The 22,875-nt window shown below is 42.9% G+C and overlaps 1 protein-coding gene across 2 annotated transcripts in view; it reads left to right on the top strand.

The window, feature by feature from the left end:
• ETS1 (v-ets avian erythroblastosis virus E26 oncogene homolog 1) overlaps positions 1–22,875 on the top strand; it is a 123,251-nt gene that overhangs the window by 25,868 nt on the left and 74,508 nt on the right. For both annotated transcript variants that reach the window (XM_012729906.1, XM_012729905.1), the window contains exon 3: positions 1,310–1,445. In XM_012729906.1, the coding sequence (XP_012585360.1) occupies positions 1,310–1,445 (136 nt within the window). The remainder of the gene's footprint in view (positions 1–1,309; positions 1,446–22,875) is intronic.

Genomic DNA, 22,875 nt, shown 5'->3' on the forward strand with positions numbered 1-22,875 from the left:
AGTGAATAATTGACTTTAATGTAATGGCATTAAGTTCTTCTACTGCACCTCAAGGGGAGAGCAAACATGAGAGGTTCTTCAATTAGAGGTCTTTTGGGGGTCATTGAGGTACTCCTTAGGGATGAGAATACCAACTGAGGTTTACTAATTAGCAACTTAACATCTAGAGATTTCATCACACCTAGAGCTCTTTTTTTTTTTTTTTAAATTTATTTTTTAATAAGGGTCTTTGTGGAGATGGAAGGTCCGTAGAAGAGAGAAAGGATAAAAAGAAAAACAAAGATGGGAATGAATCATTGAAATCAACATTTGTTATTTTTAGGAAATCTTTCTATGAACCTACTACTTTTCCGTTTGTGTCTTAATTTTTTACCATCTTGCCCAACCCCAGAATTACTAAGAGTCTCACATTAAATTCACCTTACCTTACACTTCACTCACACTATCACATGCATTGCATACGACAAAGCAATTTTACTACAAACAGGTCCTGTATTATTTTGTTTTAGATATAATTTTCTGGGCATATTATTTCACGGAATGCCCCTATGTTTTGAGGTAGCAAATATTGTGTCTATTTTATAGCTGAATAAACTTAAGTGTAGGTTAAGAAACATAAATAAATGTAGAGCCACTATTTGAGTCCAAGTATATTTGATGTCAATGAATAGGGCTTTATGCACTGCAAAACAGGGCCTGCCACACTTGACAGTTCTCATCCTTGTTGAGATAATATATTTCATAAAACTGATCAGAGTAGCACAAATCTCCAAGTTTTGGGAGAAATTGAAAATCCTCATCTAGTAATCATTAAAACCTATGCATTTTGAACAACTGAAAAAAAGAGTGACTTTTTTATGTAGAATCATTTTTTTGTTTTCTCATTGACGTTTGCCTTTTATTGGTTCTATGATACTAGGCTATCCCTTGTAACACTCGCTTCATGATATTTTTACAGAGTACGTAATAAAACCAAAGCAAGGGCTGTATACAGTTAAGATGACTTAGAGGCTGCTCTGCTGTTAGCAGTGGGTACTTTTTTTGAGAATTAGAAAAGGTCATCCTCAAGTGCTTGAAGAAATGGATGTAAGTAAATGTATTCATAGACCAAGTCACGATTTCTTTCCCTTCCCAATGTTCTTGTTTTGTTCTAGCAGGGGTAGGATGACTGATAGTTGGTTCTTTTCTATCATCTATTATGTGTCTGACTTACATGTGTTTGGATGATGTAATCATTGCTCCATTAGGGCTAAACTATAGAGATTTTTCTCTTAATCTATTTCCCTTTTTTCCCCCCCCCCGGCCACAGAGACAGGGACCTTATGAAGATCCTCGAATGGCTTATGGTTTCCAGTCCAATTATCACCAGCAAAGATCTTGCTACCCCTTCTGGGATGAGATGGCCACACAGGAAGTTCCTACTGGTCTTGAACACTGTGGCTCAGGTAGGAACAAAAACAAAGACTGAGAATGAGGATAAAGTTGAAGGACGTGGAAATTTGATGATGGCTGCAGTCTCTGAAATGACAGTTCCTTTGTTTTATATGGTTACGGGATGCCATTGTTCTCAAATGGAAAGTCCCAGGTTTTTCTCAACAATTTTGAGTTACTTTACTCTCCAATAACAGGAAGACTACACTCTAGGAATGAGCCCAAGAGTGGTTGTTTTAGATCTTCATTTGGTAAATAGTTATGTCTACTGTGCATTTCCTGAGATTTATCCATTTCAATCGAGCTGTTGACAGAGTCTTGTTTTGAGGTCATAATGTATGAACTGGGTAAACAGAGGGTGTATGAGTGAGCTTTCTTACAGAACATAATGTCTTTCCTGGTCTCTTTCCACTCTTCCCCACCTCTGTGCAGTACCAGCTGCATCTGGCTTCTTTTTGTTCCTCTTTTCTCTCTCTTTCCAACTGCTCTTCACAGAAGTGCCTCTCCTCTCACACCCCTTCCCTCCTTGACCCTCCAGTCACAGTGCTGCCCTCTGGTGAGCATGAGCCACATGCCTGGCCGCCAGAGAACCCCAGCCAGAGCAGCTCCCAGGGCCTGAGCCATTGAAAGTTCTTCCTCCTAAGCTGTCTTGCACACACATTCCACTAGTCTTTGTTTCTCTGCTAGTTTCTATTTTTGTTTATTTTTTAATCCAAGACGTAAAACTTAAATGGGGGGAATTCCAAAATGATTGATTTAGACATTAAGTTCAATTTTTCATGAAACCTGGTTGTGAAAATATATATGAATATCAAAAGTCAGCTGCAGGCTATGCATGCTGCCAGGATGAATTCTTACCATATGAAACATTATTACTCTTACATGTTAAAAATATGTAATTCTGAGTAAGTACCTAGAGGGAAAAGTCACTGAAAACTAATTTCAGAACAACTTTTTTGTTCTGTTTCTCTTTATTTCCATAAAACTACATAGTAAACTACCTTTACAGTGGTGAAGAAATAAAATGGCTTGTTTTATTGTCCATTCTTTACCTTTTAGTGGAAATAGACACAAAGCAAGATTCTGTAGCACTTGGTGGGGATTGGGAAGGAAGGCACATAATTACCCAGTTCTTCATCAGGGCAGAATGGATCATCCTGTGTTCCTCATTCTCTTGACTTAATAGTCATTAATCTCAGAGGTGTTTTTGTACCCTGCCCTGAATTTGATAATTCATAAATTTAACATTTATACTGTCACTTTCTTCTTGTTATCTTAGTTCCTCTTCGGCCCTCCAAGCGTAAATACGCCTATCTCAGCTGTCTACCTATTTCAAGAGGAGACAAGGAGGATTTTGCACCTGTTCACTGTTTAGATTTAAGGACTTAACATTTAAGAGATAAAAGAGTAATCTGTTCAAATGCTAAACAAAATATATTTTATTTGCATAAGCAAAAGGTCAAATTGGTTGTGTCTATATTTGTATGACTCTTGAATTCTATTAAGGCCGATGGCTTAAGTTTTATATCCCCCAGGATATCAGAGGTTAAAGCCACCTTGCCTTAATGCTTTCAGCTCAGGATGGTGCTTCTGCTTGCTACAAGCTAGATTTCATTAAAATCTGAGGTCATCTTCATGCTCATCCATGGTCTCAAGATGTGAATTTCTCTTCTTTGTAGCAAAAAGGTCTGGTGCATCTTTTTCTCAGTGAGAAACACATAAACCCTCAAGTGAAGATGATGTTAAGGCTTTCAGAGGTAAAGGAGATTTTATTTCAGGGCCAGCGAGACAGTGTCTGTTACGCATATGAAAAACTTCTTGGGATAAACTTATAGCAGTATAATAAATATAGTTTTCTTCCCACAGTCTACTTTATTGCTCAAGAAGAAGGAAGCTGGGGTCACCCAGGCTAATGGCTTTTGGGTAGGGTGGGAGGACGAGGGCATAAAATAACCAGTCCTAAAATGACCTGGGGTGTTGTCAACTGCATCCCAGAAATGCTAGAAAGCCCCATGAGGGAGTTGTGTCTTGATGGCAGGTGATGTCTGTAGTTCTTCTATCCCAGGCTTTCTCTGATAGAAATATCTGGCAAGAGCCCCGAGCCTTTCCAGCCCCTCCTTCGCCTTCTGAGGTTCAGAAAAAGCAGTTGGAACAATTATTTCTGGGCTGTGGTCCAGCCTTCCTCAGTGATGGGTGTCTTTTGGAAGGAGATCTTGGGGTTATAGGGAAGGGAGATGAAGACATGGACCAACCAATGATTTCCCCAGCTGCAGCATATTTCTTTGGAGATGTGTTGAGCAAAAGAAAGAGAGAAAAAATACTCTACATTTTTTTTTTCGTCTTCTTTTATCCTATTTATAACTTCAGTTTCCTTCCCGTCCTCCGTTTCATGGCCATCCCCCACCCCCACCCCCACTCCCTACTCAAGTTTGTGCTCTCAGAAGGGATGAATGAACTTCTTTTCCAAGGACTACACATCTGTCAGTGACTGAAATACCCGACAGGAGGGGCCATCGAGAAAGGATCAGGCCCCTTCTGAATGTTGTCCCTATTCACCCAGGGACAGAGGCTGAGGAGGAGGAGGAGGGCTGGAGGGAGGGAGTGGGAGGGAGCCTTATCAGGTGAATGGGTCAGAATACTCAGGAGTTGAGACAAGAAGAGGATCTGTGGGTTGGGGAAGGTGCTTAAAGGGATGCTGAAGGAGAAAGAAAAGAGTGTGCAAATAGCAAACAAAAGGGAGTATTAATAGAGAGGAGGAGAATAATGGGAAAAGCAAAGGAAAAATGAATGGGAAGGGGAAAAGAAGGGGACCCAGAAAAAGACAAGGCAAGAAGGGGCGGGGAAGATAACATGAAAGAGAAAAATAGATGAATCTGAGGACATTAACTACACAGCTAAAATGGGAAGCCACATTTGCATGCAATTGCCTTTGCAGCTGTACATTTCTTCATGACAATCTTGTAGTCATCATTTTCTTTCATTTCTACCTCCTCCTCCTGTCCGCCTCTTCCCCCTCCTCCCTATCAGCCTGGAGCCATTAACAAGAGCCAATGGGGACGGAGAGCTAGTGTTCTGCATGAATGAATGAGCCCTTTCTGTCTCAGCTTCTCGTCATCCCTCTGTCGGGGAGCCTTGTGAATCAATGGAGCCCCTTAAACAAGACAGGGCTGAAATGTCTGTTACTGTTTATAGTCTGACTGGAGTGGAGCCCATGACCCTGCCTTCTCTCTCTTCCCCTCCTCTATTCTGTCCCCCAACCTCAGCTCTTTCTTTCAGTCATCATAGCAAAGAGGCTTATTTTTATGTCAATCCCTTGCTCTTGTCACTAAGATCTCACTGCCATTTCACTGCCATAAACTAATAGGACTAGTTCTTACTCACAATCCGACTGGGAAGAGGTTGAGTGGGTGGCATTGGTAGAGACTGGCAGTGGGTCTCAGGGTGTTGTGTAGACCTATTGGAAGAATCCTCAGAATCATGATGATCATGAATGACAACCCTGTGTGTCAGAAAATATGATGTTTCTATGGCATGCTTCCAGTGCTGTGCCTCCAAATTTTTCATTTCTGGAATGGCTTGACTTGAATCAGTTTGATGGACTGGATGTTGTGATCAGAGTACATTTTGGCAAAATAGTGCTTAGAACTGGAAAGCAGTCTGTGTCTACAGAATACGGTAAACCCAACTTGCCCTCATGGGAATGAACTTGTGCTTTGAAGCAAGACAATACTTTTTTCTTCCTGTGCGATGCAGGTTGGTACTTTTTTGATCTTTAAACATAATAAAACCCTCGTCTACCCACTTTCACAGCCTACCCTTCACTTTAGGTACTTCACAAAAGAGGAAGTACCTAAATTAGTGGAATAGAAAGCATTTATATTCTGGAGCCAGATTGCTTTGGTTTAACATCAGCTCTCCCTAGCTGTGTGAACTTGGTCAATCTACTTACCTCACTTTCCTCATTTCTACCCAGGTGTCTCAAAGTGTCAGAGCTACCTGGAGGGGAGGTAATTTGTGGGAGGTTTCCGTCTCAGTGGGTATAGTGGGAGACTGAAGAATTTGCATTTCTCACAAATTCTGAAGAGGTACGGCTACCGGGGTCCAGAGGCCATACTATGAGAAATACTAAGTTAATGTGTATAGAGCTTGAAACTACACTATCACTTTACAAACATGATATGACTGTTTGCCATTATAAGTCATTGTCCAGAAGTGCCTGAGAATCCCAGAATGTCCAGTGGTCATTGGGTTAGAAAGGGTCCCATGATGACTGAACACATTTGGTGGCCAGTGTCTGGAAACTGAGTAGCTCCGTGGACCCAAGGGGTAGCTTTAGTCTTTGACGCTACGTAACTTTTGCTTAAGTGTGTACATGGGAGTACATTTCCATGATAGAAAAATTGTTCCTTTATGAAATATGACACTTACTTATGACATAGATGTTGGCAATGTAAGCGTGTGACTTCAGATCTCACTTAAAATTTTCTAAAATAAATTTACTAGTGAAATGAGAGAATGAAAAAATGTCTTTCCCAAATAAACTTTGGAAGTTCAAGGGGGAGCAACACTGAGAGTCCGAGTTCATGGTCTCTCCTGAGGCCTTCCCAGACGTCCAGGCGGCTGGGAGAGATCAAACCTGCACCAATGTTTGGAAAGGGTTATCGACACCCAGGTGGGAAGTTTCAGCAGGGAAAACAGATGCCTCAGTTTGGCTTTTAAGTGTTGAGAACGTTGAAGGAATGCCAGAGAGACTTGTTAAATGGAGATTCACCTTGCTCTGAAATGTTTATTCTCCTAGCAGGTTTCAACTGACCATCTCAGATAGCCCTGTGGTTTTAAAAAAAATGAGAATTTAAACTTTGCTGTACATATCTGTTCTCTCCAGGTTCTGGCAAGTTTGCTTTTTCTAGAAGACTTGTTTCAGAGTCTTTGTTCTTCAAAATTCTGATCAAGGCCTTGTAGTGTGTATTTCTGGGGTCTTAGAATGGGAAATATTCCTCTCCGGGACAATTTTGACTATCTCAGATTCAAACTTGATTGTTGGAAGTCGTGGCACTTGAGAAGGAGGAAACTGCAGCCCTGTCTAGGGGGTTAGCTTTTCACAGGAGGCTGTGCTTGGATCCAGCCGCCCTGACCAGCTACTTCCAGGGGATGGCACCAAGAGAATACCCTCTGCCATCCACTTCCCATCTCTGCGAAGCCCAGAGGTTGCAATGAGGAAAGGTTGGGGGAAAGAGAAGTACATCTCCCTCGCCCAAGTAGTATCATAGGAAGAGAATCCACATGCAGAAATCTATTCTATGTACTGGCCATCCTTTCGTCCTTCTGATCATGAGATGTCTATTCTCCCCTCCCTAGGGTTGTTCCTGACCCTATGTTCCGTAAGTGAAGACTGTTTTCTGCCTATGGACCGAATTTGCTCCTGTTTCCCAACATGACAAGGTCTCCTCTTGTCCTATCTCCATCTCCCTGCATAGTTTTCCAGCCTGTGCTGTTTCATACCCAGATTGCAAGAACTTTGGGTTTAAGGTTTTGAGTATAAACTGAGGGGCGCTGAGTCCAGGCAGAAGGGTTAGTATGGTGTGGAGGAAAGAGCAAAAACAGACGTGGACTCTTGTTCTCTCAGATTTAACAAATGGGACACTTACCCTCACTTTAAAGACTTCTTGTACACCTACTAGGTCATGGGATATAACGGGTGATCAATAAATGCTGCCTCCTTTTCTCTCTTGGCATCATTTAAATGTGAATTTAAGCAAAGGGGAAGACCCTAGGGTTCCCACCCTCATCTAGCGCTCCTTATCCACTTTCACCCTGCTCGACACTAATCTTCTCTCTTTAATTTAATTTTAAAATTTATTTTTATGGAGGCAACACTGGTTTTTCAACACTGTATGTGAGTCAGAGATACAGGATTACATGTCTTCAGATGTTTGTTACCACACCATACCCACCAGCAGAACATTATAGTCCACCACAGCCCACTGGACACCCTCCCTCTCTGGTCCAAGGCCAATTTTCTTACACCTGTCCATGCACCCCCTTTTATCAGGGAACAGAGGGGTGTCTACTGAGGACCAGAAAGAACAGACCAGCTGGGTTAAGGACCCGAGCCTGGGACTCTGGAGAGGTTTTGGAAGCTCTGGTTAGTGAGCATAGTATGAATGCAGCTCACTCTGCAGGTCTTTGGGTTGAAGGTAGCCATGAGCGGCTCGGATCAGCTTAGAACTCAGTCTTGTGTGGCTTCATCTACCGTCGGTGGCTTCTCAAACATCCCAGGAAATGGCTTCATCTACCGTCGATGGCTTCTCAAACATCCCAGGAAATGACAGCATCGCACTAGAAACCTCAGCGGGGTGGGGAGGAAAAAAAAAAGTTCTCTTTTCAAACCACAAATATTTGGTCCAGTTGGGAAAAGGTCCCTGGGGCACCAAGTTCTTATTTGATTCAAGCAGTTTGACCCCTCTTCTGGAACTCCCGGGCGGGGGCTGGGGCTCGGCTGGCGTCCGCCCCCGTTTGGCTCCGCCGCGGGGCAGCCGCTCTCGGCAGCGTAGCTCTGTGAATGGAGATCTCAGGGTGGGTGGATGATGAGGGAGCTGGAGCCCGGCAGGGAGGAGAGGGCTCTGTTGAGTGTGTGCAGGGGTAGGTGGTGGATGCGCAGATACAGCCTGTTTTTCTCAGTGTCTGGCCGCGGAGAGACTCTTCGTCTCTCTCCAGATGTTCGCTGTGTTTATAGCTGCTGAAGCAGGAGACCTAACTCCCTCATTAATAAGTTTCTTTCTGGCACTGCAGTCAGGGGTCTCAGCCTGCAGCCTGCAGCTGGACGAGGCTCGGTGGGGGGAAAGAGAGGAGGCAGCGGCAGCGGCGGCGGCGGCGGCGGCGGCGGCGGTGTATGCTCCCTTCCCGGCCTCCCGGTCCCTAACCCTCACCCCGCCTTCCTCCTCTGCAATCCTCCCAAAATACACGAGCACACAAAAAGAAAAACACCAGCAGATTTTTTATTTCAGAGAGTAAACACTTGGGCCATGGGGGTCTGGAGGTTATGGGAAAAGAGGAAACCATCAGGCTAATCAGGCAGGCACACACTTCCCCTGCTGAAATAAAACAGAAATCTTTGCTCCGCAGGGCTGGTGGGTTAACCCTGGCGCTGCCAGCCTCGCTGGCTCAGGCTGAACTAGCCTGGAGGCAGGGCGGCCCTGAGCCAGAGTTTCAAAATCCAGAGCCCGCCCTGAGAGGAGGAGAGGGCGTCAACTCCCTGGGCCTGAATGTCTTCCATTCAGCCTGTGCTAGTAAGTCTGCCCCACTGGGTTCTGGAAAGAGACAGTTGGAACAGAATAGATACTGGATTTAGGCGCAGTTTGCAGGAGTTCAGAGGGAAATTATGGATAGTTTGAAGAGAGGCACAGCTAGGTCAGGCTCTACCCGGAGTTCACACGTGGGTTATATCTGTTTAGAAATAGAGCTTAGTGGGACTGATTTTGGCCAAAGTTTGAGCCCTGCCACTTACCAGCTCTGCACAGATAGCCAAATCACTGACCTCTTCTGAGCCTCAGTTTCCCATCTGAAATATTATAGTGCATGCCTCAGTGATGGGCACAAAAATCCAGACTGAGTGTGGAAATAGCTAACACCAAAGCTCTCAATTCAGCTCTTCTTCCCCCTTCCTTTCTTCCAGTCTCTCCTCCCTTCAATCTCACTCTCTAGAGCTCTCTCTCGCTCCCCCTTTCTCCTTATTAAATGCATTCAGCTTCCCCCTGCACTCATTTGCCCCGTTGCTGCCTGTCTAGAGAGCATAAATATCTCATGGGCCCGAGGTCATAGGTCAAACATGAGCCCTAATTGCACTCTGAAGGAAATTATCCTTCCACTGATGTATAGAGCAACCTTTGGCTCTCTTGAGGCATCCAGTATGAGAGGCCCATCAGCTTTCTGTTCAGATAACTGCCCCCAAATCATGATCTAGTCAGTTGACCGGTGCCGCACCCTCCATCATTGTTTTTTCAATTGGGGTATGATTTTCTCACCCCACTCCTGAGCATTTCTGTTAGAGTGACCTAAGACCTTTAAAGAAATGTTTCACTCCTTGGATTTTCTTGTTATTTAAGGAAAATACACTTTTGGACTTTCTGCCCATCTTTGCAGGTGGCATGGAAAAACCACAAAACAAAGCCACCTATTCCTGAAGTTGTTTTGCTGGTCTTTTCCATACCTCCTCAGACTTGCTGAAGTGGCACTTGAGAAACAAATACCAGTGATTTAAATATTCTCAGAACCAGGGTTCTAGCTGTCTTTGCAATTGTCACTTGGTTTCTTATCTGCTTAGTCCATTGTTTTAATCAGCCATGACTATTTTCTATTTCTGCCAAGTCTTAGACCTGCAGATTCTCACAGAGGAGGGGTGCTTGACCTAGATGAGTGTCAGGACTGTGTGATCTCTCAGCAGTAACTGTGTTCAAGGCGTTTTCTAAAAGCTTACAGCTTTCCTGATTCTCACAGTGGCCCAAAAACCCCAAGTGGTGGAGAGCTATTGCCCTAGGGAAAAAGGCACATCTGTCCTCCTACAGCACTTAACATATTCCAGACAACACCAAACATATGTCATTGAACTGGTTTGAATTCACTGGTACAAACTTCCTATTCATCCCTTCTCACTACTCTAGTTGGACCCAAGAGAGTATATTTAAATCTGGAGGCTGTTGTCTCCATTGTCTTGGAGACACTGGACAGGGATGTTTTCCCTAAAGCCTAGCCAAGGTCCCTCCTTTTTCTTTTTCAACATCTTTTAAGTCACGCGCCTTAGAATGATTTCTCCAAATGGACCTGTGGTCTCTCCACTGTGAGGTGGACATGAGGATGGAGCAGAGCACCATAGGAGAGTTAGGACAGGGTGTGCTTTTACAGACGTCCAGTGAATGACAGTCTCCCCAGCATTGTTATCTCAAGGGGGTGTCGGGGCGGTAGTGTGAGTGTCCAGAGTGCCTCTGAGGGCGCAGGACGCAGAGCTAACGCCTCCTCCAACTCTATCCACAGGAACAGTTAGGACACATAAAGCTCAGATACTCTGTTCTCTCCCAGCTATTTGCCTCCCACTCTGGACCATCCACCCTCATTTCTGATCTGGTTTCTCTTGGAACCATTGGCCATGGCCATCAATCAACCAAGACAAGTGGAGAGAAGCTCCAGAACTGTCCAGTATGGCAAGAGAGATTGCTCTGCCCTGGGTCAGTAACTGTGAACTGCCTGGTGATATCTTAAATCACCTTTGGTCAATACTAGTGGATATCTTAACCGAGAAGGTTATCATACCTACAGGCTGACCTGCGGGTTAACATACCCCAAATATTTAAGCATTTTATCACTATCTTGTATCTTGAAAAATCAGATTTTAAGGTCTTGAACAAGAAAATCAGAATTCCAGTTCAGTATCTGAGTTTCTATTTTTGTTTCCTCTCTACTGTTCAAAAAGTAGTAAAGTATATGGAATAAAACAACTTGTACTCCACTCTTCTTCAATTTTAAATAATCTTAGTATAGAAACTCCAGGCAATGTTCTGTCCTTGAACAACTGGAGAGTAGAGTTGTTCACTAAATACTTTCTAGGTATGCTAAGGGTCACACAGCTGCGGTCTTATATTTTATTATTCCTAGGAGAGTGATATTATACCCATTTTACAGATGAGATGAATGAGGTTCAGAGAGGTAAAGTTACCTTCTCAAAGAAATCTAACTTCTGAGATGTTGAATTAGGGTCTTATGCCATGAGCCACATTCTAGTCATCATGCAGGCTTTGTTGCTGGTGGCTAATGTCCATCTTCTAGAATAAGTGAACAGTCTCCTCACAATCCAGAAACCTGTGAACACCCTACCCAGGGTAAATAAGCCCCGGTGACCTGATATCTTTTGGACTTTCTCTCTGGTTTATTTTGGTCCATCCAACATTTTTTTTTTAATAAATTTTTTTAAGATTTATTTAATAATACAGAACTGGGGTACAGGCCAAAGGTGTGGGGTGGTGAGGGGCTTCACCAGAGACAAAGTGGGGAGCAGAACAGTCAGATCAAGGAAGTACACTGCTGAGGGGAGCAGCGGGCAGGCCAGGAGAGGTCTGCGAGCCATGTGGGTCACCTCCGGGAAGGGAAGGGCGGGGATTGAACTCATGCTGAAGTGACTTGAACTTCTTAGTGCTGTGCTTTAACCTGCTGCGTCACCTTGGAGGGCCCCCCAAGTTGGTTTTTAAGGGCAAACTGATGCACAGAGATTAGCAAGGTTGCTTGGGAGCATGGTTTTCCCTGTGTTGGGCACTCACAGAAGGTCTGTCGCGTAAGGATTGCCCTCCCTTTTCCCACTCACTCCTCTCCAACGACTACTCTGTAAAAGCAGACAGAGTCGCTGAGCAAAGTGAAACCCTAATAAGTCTCTGAAAGGTTATACCCTTGAAGCTCTCCAGTGTACATAGCACGTGCTGAAGTTTACACAGACTTTGCAGACCTCTGAATAGAGACACTAATTGTGGGGAAGCTGCTTTTCAGCACACAGGATGGGCTGTTCTCTGTGGGTTTTACTATCAAAAGGCTTTTAAAAGTGCAGTGTAGCCATTGTTGAATATTTCACAATGAATTAAATACCATTTCTCTCCTCGCAGCTGTTCCATGTGAGTGAGCGTAGAGTGGTTTTTTTTTTTTTCCTGGCAGGAGACGTCTGCTGTATAAACCTCAGCGCGGGAGTAATGAGATTATTTGTGTGCGAATTCTTTAGGAAAAGCATTTCTTTATTTTAAACTCAATGTGATGCAGGGCTGCTGCTCTGGAGACAGGAGACTGGAGAGGCAGAGCCTAGGAAAAGAATGGAATTGAACTGTCTCCTAGCAGAAAAGGGAGAAGCAGGAGTGAGAGCACAGGAGTGAGAGCACAGGGCTCCTCATCTCTGCACGTTTATGCACATTTCCCAGGGCTGCCTGAATCTCTCAGCCCTACTCCCTGTGTTCCCGAGAAGTCCGTACATGTATGTGTATAAACATGAGCACACACACACTCACGTAGATATTTAGGAAACAATCATTTTCTCTCTGCCCTTTCAACATTTCTTCCTGATCTCACAAGTTTTTAATGGAACTGAAAGGAACATTTGTTTTGCTCTCATTTTTTATATCAAAGAGCATTTAAAAACTTTGCGTTGTTAAATGGACAAAGAAAACAGCTGTCTTCTAACAGTTAGGGCAAAGTCCAGAATTAGGACACATTCAACCTTGCTGGTGCTGTGCCATTAAGTGCTATATCAAGTATCCACTTACTTGATTTACTTTTTCCCTTGCTTGAATTACTTTTCCTCTTCATATTTTTTATTGCCTTTCATAGAAATCCAGTTTCAGGTAAGCAGCGAGTTGGAACTAAGTATAAAATCAATTAAGATTAAATACTAGTGTAGACTTAACTCCTTCTTAAAGTATCATTGGGGAGTTACCAGCTGTTCTTTAGATCCATTGAAGACTAAGAAAAAAGATGAGAATGAATGGCGAAAGAGGATTTGGATTAGCTATGGTGAAACTTGACTCTGAAATCCATTATTAAAGGAGCTTGTGAATTACCTCTCCCTTCAAATATCTTACAGGATATTTCAAAAGTTGTTTAAGTCATTTTTTTCTTATTCCCTACTGCTATCACATAAGACAAAAATTTCAGAACCTTTTAAGGAAACGGGAAGGGAGTGTTTAGGAAACCACCAAGTGGGAAAGAGCAGGTCAGATATGCAATGACAATCACTGACTATGGAAATAATCTTTGAATTTTGCTTCAGCGAGAGACAGAGCGGGGATTTACATGAGCTACACTGATGTGAGACTTCAGCAAATAAGATACAGAGGGCAACGGATAGAAAGTTTGAAATGTCATTTTGCACCTCTCCTATTGTTATTAATTACGTGTTCTTTTCACTTTTCACAAACTTCCCCTCCAGGAACACAGGGAACACACTGCCAGTGTGACGGATAATCTATGCCCTTCCTGTGGCTTTGGACAACATCATCTTTTCTCTCTTGCTGGTGTGTGCTGTTATTTTGCATGATGCAGGCAGGCATGACATGTTTCATTTATTTCTTAACAATCACCATTATAAAAATGATGTATCACTTTAAAGAAAATTCAGAAATTAGAGTTAGGGGACAAGGCTAGCTTAGTCCCATCACTGAAGTTAGTTCTTTGCGCTGTCTTCCATGGACATTTTTCTGAGAATGGTTCACTTGATACCACACAGGCAAAGTTACACCCGAGCTCATCACTTTGTCTCCTGCCACTTACAGCCTAATCTCTACTCTGTGCTGTCTTGGTCAATGTCACTGCCTTCTACCAATCGCCAGGCTGGCTTATTGACTCCTTCCTGCCTGCTTTCACCCTGTGTTGGTTTAGACCTCTTTGCTTGCAAAAGGCAGACATCTCATTCAACTAACTTAGAGGAAATGCATTGACATAAGGAAAAATGAAATCATCTTGATCAGTCCTTCTTTACTCCCCTTCCTTCTCTTTTACCTCTTCCTCTCTGCCCCCCCACCCCGTTCCCCTCCCCTTTTGTTCATCCTCCTTCCCCTCATCCTCTTTTTCCTTGTTCCCCCGTTTAGCTTACCCTCCTCCTCTTACCCCACCACCCCCACCCCAAGCTCTAGCTTTTGCTTTAGTAGAAAAAAGGAAGTGAGAGGAGCCCTGTGCTGGAAGAAAAAACTTTAGGGTGATAAAAAGAGCAGATGATCACTGTATTCTCATAGGTGACCGCAGGTCTCATCAAATTTATGTTCTAAATATCCTTTGAGTTTAACCCCACATTCCCCATCATTATTGTCAACATCTTACTGGAGACTCTTTAATTATGCTTCCCCCAGCCCAGCTAGTACCTGTGTTGTCACTGTGTTGCAAATACTGACCTTTATCTGTGCTTAGTCTGTAGGTACCTTGAGGGCAGGGCTTGGTCCAAACATATTCCCAGTCCCTAGCCTGAGTTTTCATGGGCACTCCACTCCAGACTTGTTAGTGGAACAAACTAGGGCTATTACATCCATCCATATGGAGAGAACCACCAGGAGTATTGTGATAAATGCCCAGGATTATAACATCTGTTAAATTACTAAAATCGGGGCTCTCCCTGGTGGTGCAGTGGGTTAAAGCATCACATTGTGAAGCTCTCGGAAGCCCCTGCAGCACGAGTTCGGTCCCTTCCAGGGACCTGACCCATATGACCTGATCCCCTCAGCAGTGTATTTCAGTAGATCTGCCTATTCTGCTCCCCAATCTGTCTCTGGTGAATCTTCTCACTCGCACACCTCTGGCCTATACTCTAGTTCTGTAAGCATAAATAAATAAATCTTTTTAAAAATTACTAAAATTGAAAACAACAAAATGCTAAAGCCCTTCGGAAAAAATTCTAAAGTTTGGCCCAGAAAGCTCTTTATGTTCTAGTTCCTCTCCCATAAGGCTGAGGAGAGGCTGAAACATTTATTCCTATATTCCTAGTGCTTAAGCTCAATGCTTACCCTGAGCAGAGGGTATGTAAATACCTGTATCCTCTTGGACAGATTCATCACAGCTAGTGGCGGTCTGGTTGCCGTCTTGATCCTCAACTGGGTCAACTAGTCCAGACTCTCAGCTACACTTTTATGCTGTCCTACAGCATAATCAGCACCTATAAATTGAGCCTTTAGTCTGCTTAGAGTATTGGGCCACAAAGTAAATGGCACAGTTGTCTTCCAGGGGCATCAGTACACCCTTAAATGGAAGACAAGACAGACACAGCTACACTGGGCAGGCTCAGATGAACACCTGTAGAGTGAGAATGGTAAAGAGAAAATTTCTGTTGCAATTTGAGATTGAGATACCTGGATGCAACATGGTTCCCTTTGGGGTCTTGTTCCAAATTGCACAAAAGTACTGGTGCAGGGAACATGCCTTGAGGAGCTCACATTTGTCCAAACTTGGTCAGCAGCATGAGGACAGAGAGTTTGACTTGAGAAGGGGTTGTTTTACCGATGTTTAGAATAGTGGTCACTCCTGCTCTGCTTTATGTATCTTCATTTGTTGTTATTCTTTCCTCCTTTACCCTGTGCTGAGTTTCACCTCTCTGGCCCTCTCTGCCCCCTCCTGAGCTTGCCTGCTTGCCTTCAGAGATGAGTTTAGACTTCACTCTTGCCTCCCAACCTGAATGAAATGTTCCATTCGCTAGGTCTGCTGCTCTTCACTTCATTAGCGTTGCCAATGTTTATAAAGCCAGGAGATAATATTTTTAGGTTCCATTTGGAGTTTCCCGGGCAGCCTCTCTCTAAGCCACTTAGGAAGTTTAGAAAAGAAGGTCATGGAAATGTTAGATGTTTTTCCACTGAACTTTGGTTAAGCAAATGGTCTTGAGATGATGTCCATAGACTCCACTGGGCAGACTTAGCTAGATGATAGAAAATTCTTTCTCTTTCTTTTGCATATCTTGCCCTTTATGCTGGAAATTAGAGGGTTTTTTTTATTATTATTATTGAAAGAAGCATGGTTGAGATCTAATTCACTCCCTGTATAGTTCACCCATTAAAGTGTACAGTTAAGGTTTTTGATATATTCACTGTTTTACACCACCACAAACAAAATTTAATTCTAGAAAATTTTTGTCTTTGAAAGAAATCCTCTACCCTTTAGCAGTCAACCTCATTCTTCTTTATCCTTCCTACCCCAAGCTCTACTAACCACTGCTCTAGTTTTTGTCGTTATAAATGCCCCACTCTGGACTTCTCCAGTAAATGGAATTAGTCATGCAAAGTGTGGCATTTGGTTATTGAATTCTTTCTCTGCATTCAAGGCGCATAAATGTGGTAGCATATATCAGTAATTCACCCTTTTATCACTGAATAATATTCCATTCAATGGATATGCCAATCTTATTTATCCATCACTTGATGGACATTTGAGTTCGTTTCACTTTGGGTCTACTATAAGTGATAGTGCTGTGAACATTTTGCGTGACTGTGAGTTTTTGTGTAAATATATGTTTTATTACTCTTGGGCAGGAGGAAACTGCAGCCCTCTCTAGGGGGGTTAGCTTTTCACAGGAGTCTGTGCTTGGACCCAGCTGCCCTGACCAGCTACTTCCAGCGGTCAGCACTGAGGGAATACCCTCTGCCATCCACCTCCCATCTCTGTGAGGTCCAGAGGTTGCAATGAGGGAAGTTTGGGGGAAAGAGGTAGATCTCTCTCTCCCAAGTTACTACTACTGTATCATAGGCAGAGTATGTATGATACTACTGTATCATAGGCAGAGACTTTATGAACTATCTTCTTTTTTTTTTTTTTAAAGATTTATTATTTATTTATGCATACAGAACCAGAGTACAGGCCAGAGGTGCAGGGGCAGTGAGGGGATTCACCAGAGACAGAGTGGGAAGCAGAACAGGAAGATCGATGAAGTACACAGCTGAGGGGAGCAGTGCGCCGATCAGGAGAGGTCTGCTGCGCCATGTGGGTCACATCCAGGGCTGGGATTGAACTCACACTGAAGCAGCTGCTAGCTTGCAGTGCTGTATCCTAACCTGTTGTGCCACCAGAGAGGGCCCTGAACTATCTTCTTAATCTAAGTATAATTATTAGTGTTCCTCATCATCACTCACTGTGATAGTTAAAATATTTTTGTTTAAGGTTTATTTTATTTATTTATGTCTACAACGGGTGTAGACCAGAGATGAGGGGCAGGTGGGTGGTGTGAGGATCCACTAGAGATAGAGTGGGGAGCAGAAAAGGCAGAACTATTGAAATAAATTACTGAGGGGAGCAGCAGGTGGGGCAGGAGAGGTCTGCCGCGCCATGTGGATTAGCTCCTTGGTCTGGGATAGAATTGGTGCTGCAGTGACTGTAGATAGCTTCATAGTGCTGAGATTGAACTCCTTGTGCCACCAGGGAGGTCTGAAATGACTATTTTTATGTATAATGAACTGGGTGGGTTGAGGATAACTGAGTTTAAAAGTTAAACATTTAATAAATTCTCATTTAATCACATTTAATACAAATTTAATTATCCAAACCTTAATATTGACTTTTTTTACCCCTTTTTATCTTATCTTTGATATTTTTAAAAGAAAGGCTCTAACATTTACCTGGCAAGCACCCTGAATCTGTCGCATTTCCCATATATAGATTTCTAATAAAAGGAATATATTCAATCTAGGCATTTTAGTGTAATAACCGCTGTGAATCCATGAGAAACAGAAACGCCACTTCCATTTGAGGTGTGGGTACATATTATATCTGACTCAGCACGCTGAGTCCTCTTCACTTCTCTCTTTCCCTTTATTTCAGGTTCATACTTGGCCGTTGCTGAAGGATTTGGGTTATGTGGTTTCAGGACAATGCAACTTACTGTTTGTACATTTATAATGCTATGTCCTACTCCTCCTGAAGTCTCTATTGGAACATGTTATTATAAAATCCCAATATACATACATAAATGGGGGAAACAATTAGAAAGACATGTTTTGTGAGCAGCTGCTCTTAATTCCAATGCTTCCCAGCAGCTCCTGCTGCAGCTGCGAGGGAGCCGTGTGGCAGACATGGAACATTCTGCACACAGGAGTTCACTTCATGTCAGTTTCCCTTGCCCCTTATTTCTCATGGGAAGGGACTCTTTCCTCCCCTTTCCCTTAATCCCCAATCCTGACTTCACTCCTCCGTCTCATCTGTGAGCTCAGGCAGATTCTGACTGCATCCAGTTCCCCAAGATGGCTTCATTTGTCCTGCTTTGAGCGGATGTGGGTACAATGATGGTCTCTTTACTACCATGCCTGACCTTCCTCTTTGCACACAGTTCCCTGGTGGGAAAATCTTGCTCATCTGGTTTATGGTACCTAGGTGATAAAAGGCCCAACAAAGGATGACAAAAGACTTGGCAGGAGAAAATCACTTTTAAAAGTTTCTGAGTGGTGGGTGAGGATGATTTGGGACACATGAGTGATAAAGAGTTGAATGAATGTGTATCCTCAGGATTTTTTGTACAGCTGACTTGGATCAGAGTTTTGCCTTGGCGAGTCTCTCCACCCTCGGCAGACAGACGCTGAGTGCGGAGGGCTGGGATGCTTACCCTCGTTAGACATTTTCAGTGATGCTGGGAGATGAGTTTGCTGGAAGTACTTTATGACTGCAGACAAGGTGAAGCATTACTGTTATTTGGATCAGAGGAAAAGCAGCCATGCTTAATAAGGGTCGAATTTCTTTTACATATGTATATATCACAGTCCCAACACTATTTGCTCAAATACATATTTAGTTCTAAAATAAATTATTGTAAATAACCCAAAGTCTGTGAAGATAATGTGAAATGAGTGTCTCTTCACTGCACTTCTAAGAGATCCTACTTGCAGAATGATGTGGCCAGCTTACCCTAAAGCTTAAATAACCCGCTAACTAACATGTATTGACATGAACTGTCAACACGACTGCCCCACAGTCAGTTCTGAGCTCTTCCTTCTAATGGGAGATTTCTGGTGTGTCTTGGATTGTCTATATTATGCCTATTAATAGTGCTGAAGACTTCCATTCCATTGGATTTAGATTTCTATCCTACACAACATACGCAGTTTTCTAGGACTTTAATAGATATATGTTTATGCAATGTACTTAATTCTTCTACCAGTATCTCCATGACAATACTTACATTTGCGGTAGATATTTCTTATCTTATGTTTTCTTAGATAAAAGAACACTGATTGTATGCATCTGATCCTTTTATTTACAGATCAAATAAGGTATTTGATCTGTCTGTGATAAATTAACAGGTGTGATGTTTACACTTTCAGTGGTCAATGGCTGCTTTGTATTCATACCAAGTGGTGTCTTGAAGAGAACCATCTATGTAAAATGCAGCTCTATTTATCTTCATTTATTATCCTCATCTACATATCTCAGAGGTCTTAGATGAGTCTCCCTTAAAGCAAAAACTGAGAATGGAGGCACACTGTAGTAATGGCAAGTAATAAAGAGAGATTGCCAGCCCAAATCTAATTTTGCAGATTTCCCTCCATTATGATTATTATAAAGTGGGCATTTCACTTTAGCTCATAGAAGGCTTGCCAAAGCAAAGTGACTGCCAGATGAATGACTGTGTTTTCTCCCTTAGCCTCAGGTTGGAGATTGTGAACTTTTCACAGATAAAGTTATTCATGGCTCCAAGATCATGGAATCGCTATGTCTGTAAGGCCTAGATTTCTCTTCCTATGTGGAAGGCAACCACAAATATTCAAAAAGGAAATCTTCTAAATATTGAAATGGTTATAGGCAATGACTTCTGCTATATAGGTGCTATGTCTTGACTGTTTTTAAATGTTTGGGGATTTGGCAGAGTTTAAAGTCTGTTTTGCCAAGTGTTTTAATTTTTCTTTTCTTTCTTTCTTTCTATCTTTTTTCTTTTTAACTGCAAATTTTGAGGCCCATGAGTAATTCATGGGAAACTTAAATTGCATGTGGAATTACTTTCTAATTTAGTCATTCCCTCATCTGTATAAGCTGTCCAAGAAGATTGGTGAGTCTTCTTAAAAACACTAGAAAGGAAAGGTTTGTATGTTTCAATGATTAAATGAGCTATAAACCTCAAAACTGAAGTTTAGTTTGAAAAGTTAAGCTCTAGAACTATTAAACAGATTTAGAAAATGGCTGGTCTGGTTCTCTTCCATTTTATTATTTAAAAAAATTGAATCTGAAAGGTGTGTGCATGTGTATGAGATCTGACAGTTTTAAACAGAGAATCATGTCATCAAATAATAGTATTCTTCTCCTAATACATAAGGCCATTTGTATTAAATCTAGAAGGGGGCCTGATTTTATTATCTCAGCTCACATTTAATATGAAATGTTTGCTTCATTCATTCACCTATTTATTATCTCATCCACTTATTTGGTTATCTGTTTTTTAAGCGTTTACTATGTCATGTCACCATGTCCAAGTCAGTGTGCTTTAGGCTGGAAATGAAACATTTGAACAGAAGATGGTTGCTGCCTAGGAAGAACTCAGGGCTATTTTTAGAAGTGGAGAAAGTGCTGCATCAGAAGCCTGTATGTGCTGGCTTGAAGGCGGTTTGAACTCATAGGAGAGGAAGTGTCCCCTTCGATCCAGGAAGGTTTGGGAAACCTTCATAGAGGCTGATGTTTGCTGTGTCTTTGACATCTTGGTGGTGTGGGACAGATGTCCAGGGCTTTCCAGAAAAGGGAAGACCTGCAAAAAAGGCACAGAAAGGTGAAGTGCTTTGGTGTCATCCAGGGATTCCAGCAAGTCCGGGACTGTTGGAAAGTAAGACCCCTCTTTGAGAAAGAAGGTGAAATGCGTTTGAAAGGTAGACGGGGGTCCATTTTGTTCTTTGGGGCTACGCTTGGATTTTTATCCGGTTAGTAATAAGGAGTCTTTGAAGGAATTTGTTATTTCTATACCACACTTAAAAAGTTTTGGTTGAAATGTTTTCTCTTATTTCTGCTTTCCAAGAACCTTGTGCTTCATCTTTCACAGAAGTCTGAGGGCTTCTGCAGAGACAATTGTCTGTGGCTCTCTAGGCCAATTCCCCCGGCTCTGCCACCTTTCTGAACATCTTCACAAACACTCCAGTAACAGGGCAACCCTCTGGACTGTGAAGTGGGTGGATTCCGTCCAAAGACTTCATTTTGCTTAAAAGTAATGTACATGTTACCTATTTCTTCAAGTAGGGATTAGCTAAAGTCTGAAACACAGATGGATATGGAACAAATTCAGCAATATTGATGAGGATGGTTTTTCAGAGATTAGGGATTGGGGATGTTAGTTTGTCTCTGGGTGTTTTGCAGGGGTTTTGGAGGGAGGAAAGCTAATCAGGAGACCTGCATGGGGAGAGAGGCGTGTTATTTAATTAGCTTTACAATGAGCTGACTTGAAGGCACGTGGTGGTTTTAATGGAGGGAGATAGATGTCCTTTTTTACAGGGCTAATTGTTGGGAAAAAGCAGGGTCTTTGTTCAGGCCCAGCATGAGGGCTCTGATCTCTTGGAGCCTAGGGCTGCCCCTGCTTATAATTTTAGACAGAGCTATTCAAGGCAGCTCTATAGAGAAAAGAAGAACAAGAACAGTATTGTGTGTGCAGGATCAGTGCCCAAGCCTCCCCAAAGTCACTGGGGAAAAAAAGGAGAGCCAGAGGACCTAGCCATGTGCATTTTCGAGTATTTCCCCATCATTTATTTGCTACGGTTGTTAGAAAGGGCAAAGCCACACTTTAATCAAGTTGGAGCTGAGGTGGAGTGACTTAACAAAACACCCCCGAAAACCAATTAAGTTCACTTTCTCAGTGATAGGACATTCATATTACTAAAATGCAATAGGCAGCTAGTAAGGACACTATGTGTGTTCCACACTGTCAGCTTTGGAGGCTAGATGCCAGGTACTGGTTGTGCCAGAATACAAATCATGTAGCTGATGCCTCCTAAATAGCCAAATCTGTGTTGCTAGAAGCCAACGTGGAGCAAAGATGGTTCTGACTGGCAGCAGAGGGCAATGTAAAATGCCCTTCCCTTGGGTTCTCTTGGGCAACTGACCAGCCCAGGTAGCTGACACCAGCAATTACAACACTACATCTGAACATCAAAGTATGAGTCAGAATTCTGTTACTAAAATGCATGTGTCTGGCACCTTGAGGGATTGTTAGAAGCTCAGGTTTATAGCACAAGGTACTAGAGAACTTTTATCTGTCAGAGCAAGATAAGGAAAATGCAAAAAGGATTGACAAGGGAAGAGACCTCTACAAAGAGCATGTAATGCCCAGAGGGGCTGGCTTGGGGGATGTCCCCAGCAGGGTGGTACAAGGTAGGCCTCCAAGCTTGAGGCTGATTAGTCTCTGCCCAAGGGAAAGGTAATGGTGAGGCTGATTGCTTAAAGATTTATTTGCTCAAGTTCTACAAAATCATTGAATGAGTAACAAACCTATACTTCAGAGTGAGGAGGATACAGTTTTAGAGGGTACCCTAGAGGGTGCATATTCCTTGCTCGGCTACTAATATGTCGTTAGCTGTGCACATATGATTAGAACTTCCATAAGCGTATTTCACATCTGTATAATCGGAGCCATTCCCCTTTCATCCAAGGGAGGTGGGGGTCAGGATTTGTGCGAGATGCAAACTCAGACTTATTTATGCATACAGAACTGAGGTACAGGCCAGAGGTGTAGGGGCGGTGAGAGGATTCAACAGAGACAGAGTGGGGAGCAGAACAAGCAGACAGACAAAGTACACTGCTGAGGGGAGCAGTGGGCGGGTCAGGAGAGGCCTGCCACGCCATGTGGTCACCTCCAGGGCTGGGATGGAACTCATGTTGAAGTGACTTTAGCTTCTTTTTTTTTTTTTTTTAAAGATTTATTTATTTATTCATATAGAACTGGGGTGCAGGCCAGCGATGCGGAGGGCGAGAGGCTTCACCAGAGACAGAGCC

This window comes from Condylura cristata, unplaced genomic scaffold (assembly GCF_000260355.1).
Source record: "Condylura cristata isolate star-nosed mole 26May11 unplaced genomic scaffold, ConCri1.0 scaffold00025, whole genome shotgun sequence".
Classification (NCBI taxonomy): domain Eukaryota; kingdom Metazoa; phylum Chordata; class Mammalia; order Eulipotyphla; family Talpidae; genus Condylura; species Condylura cristata.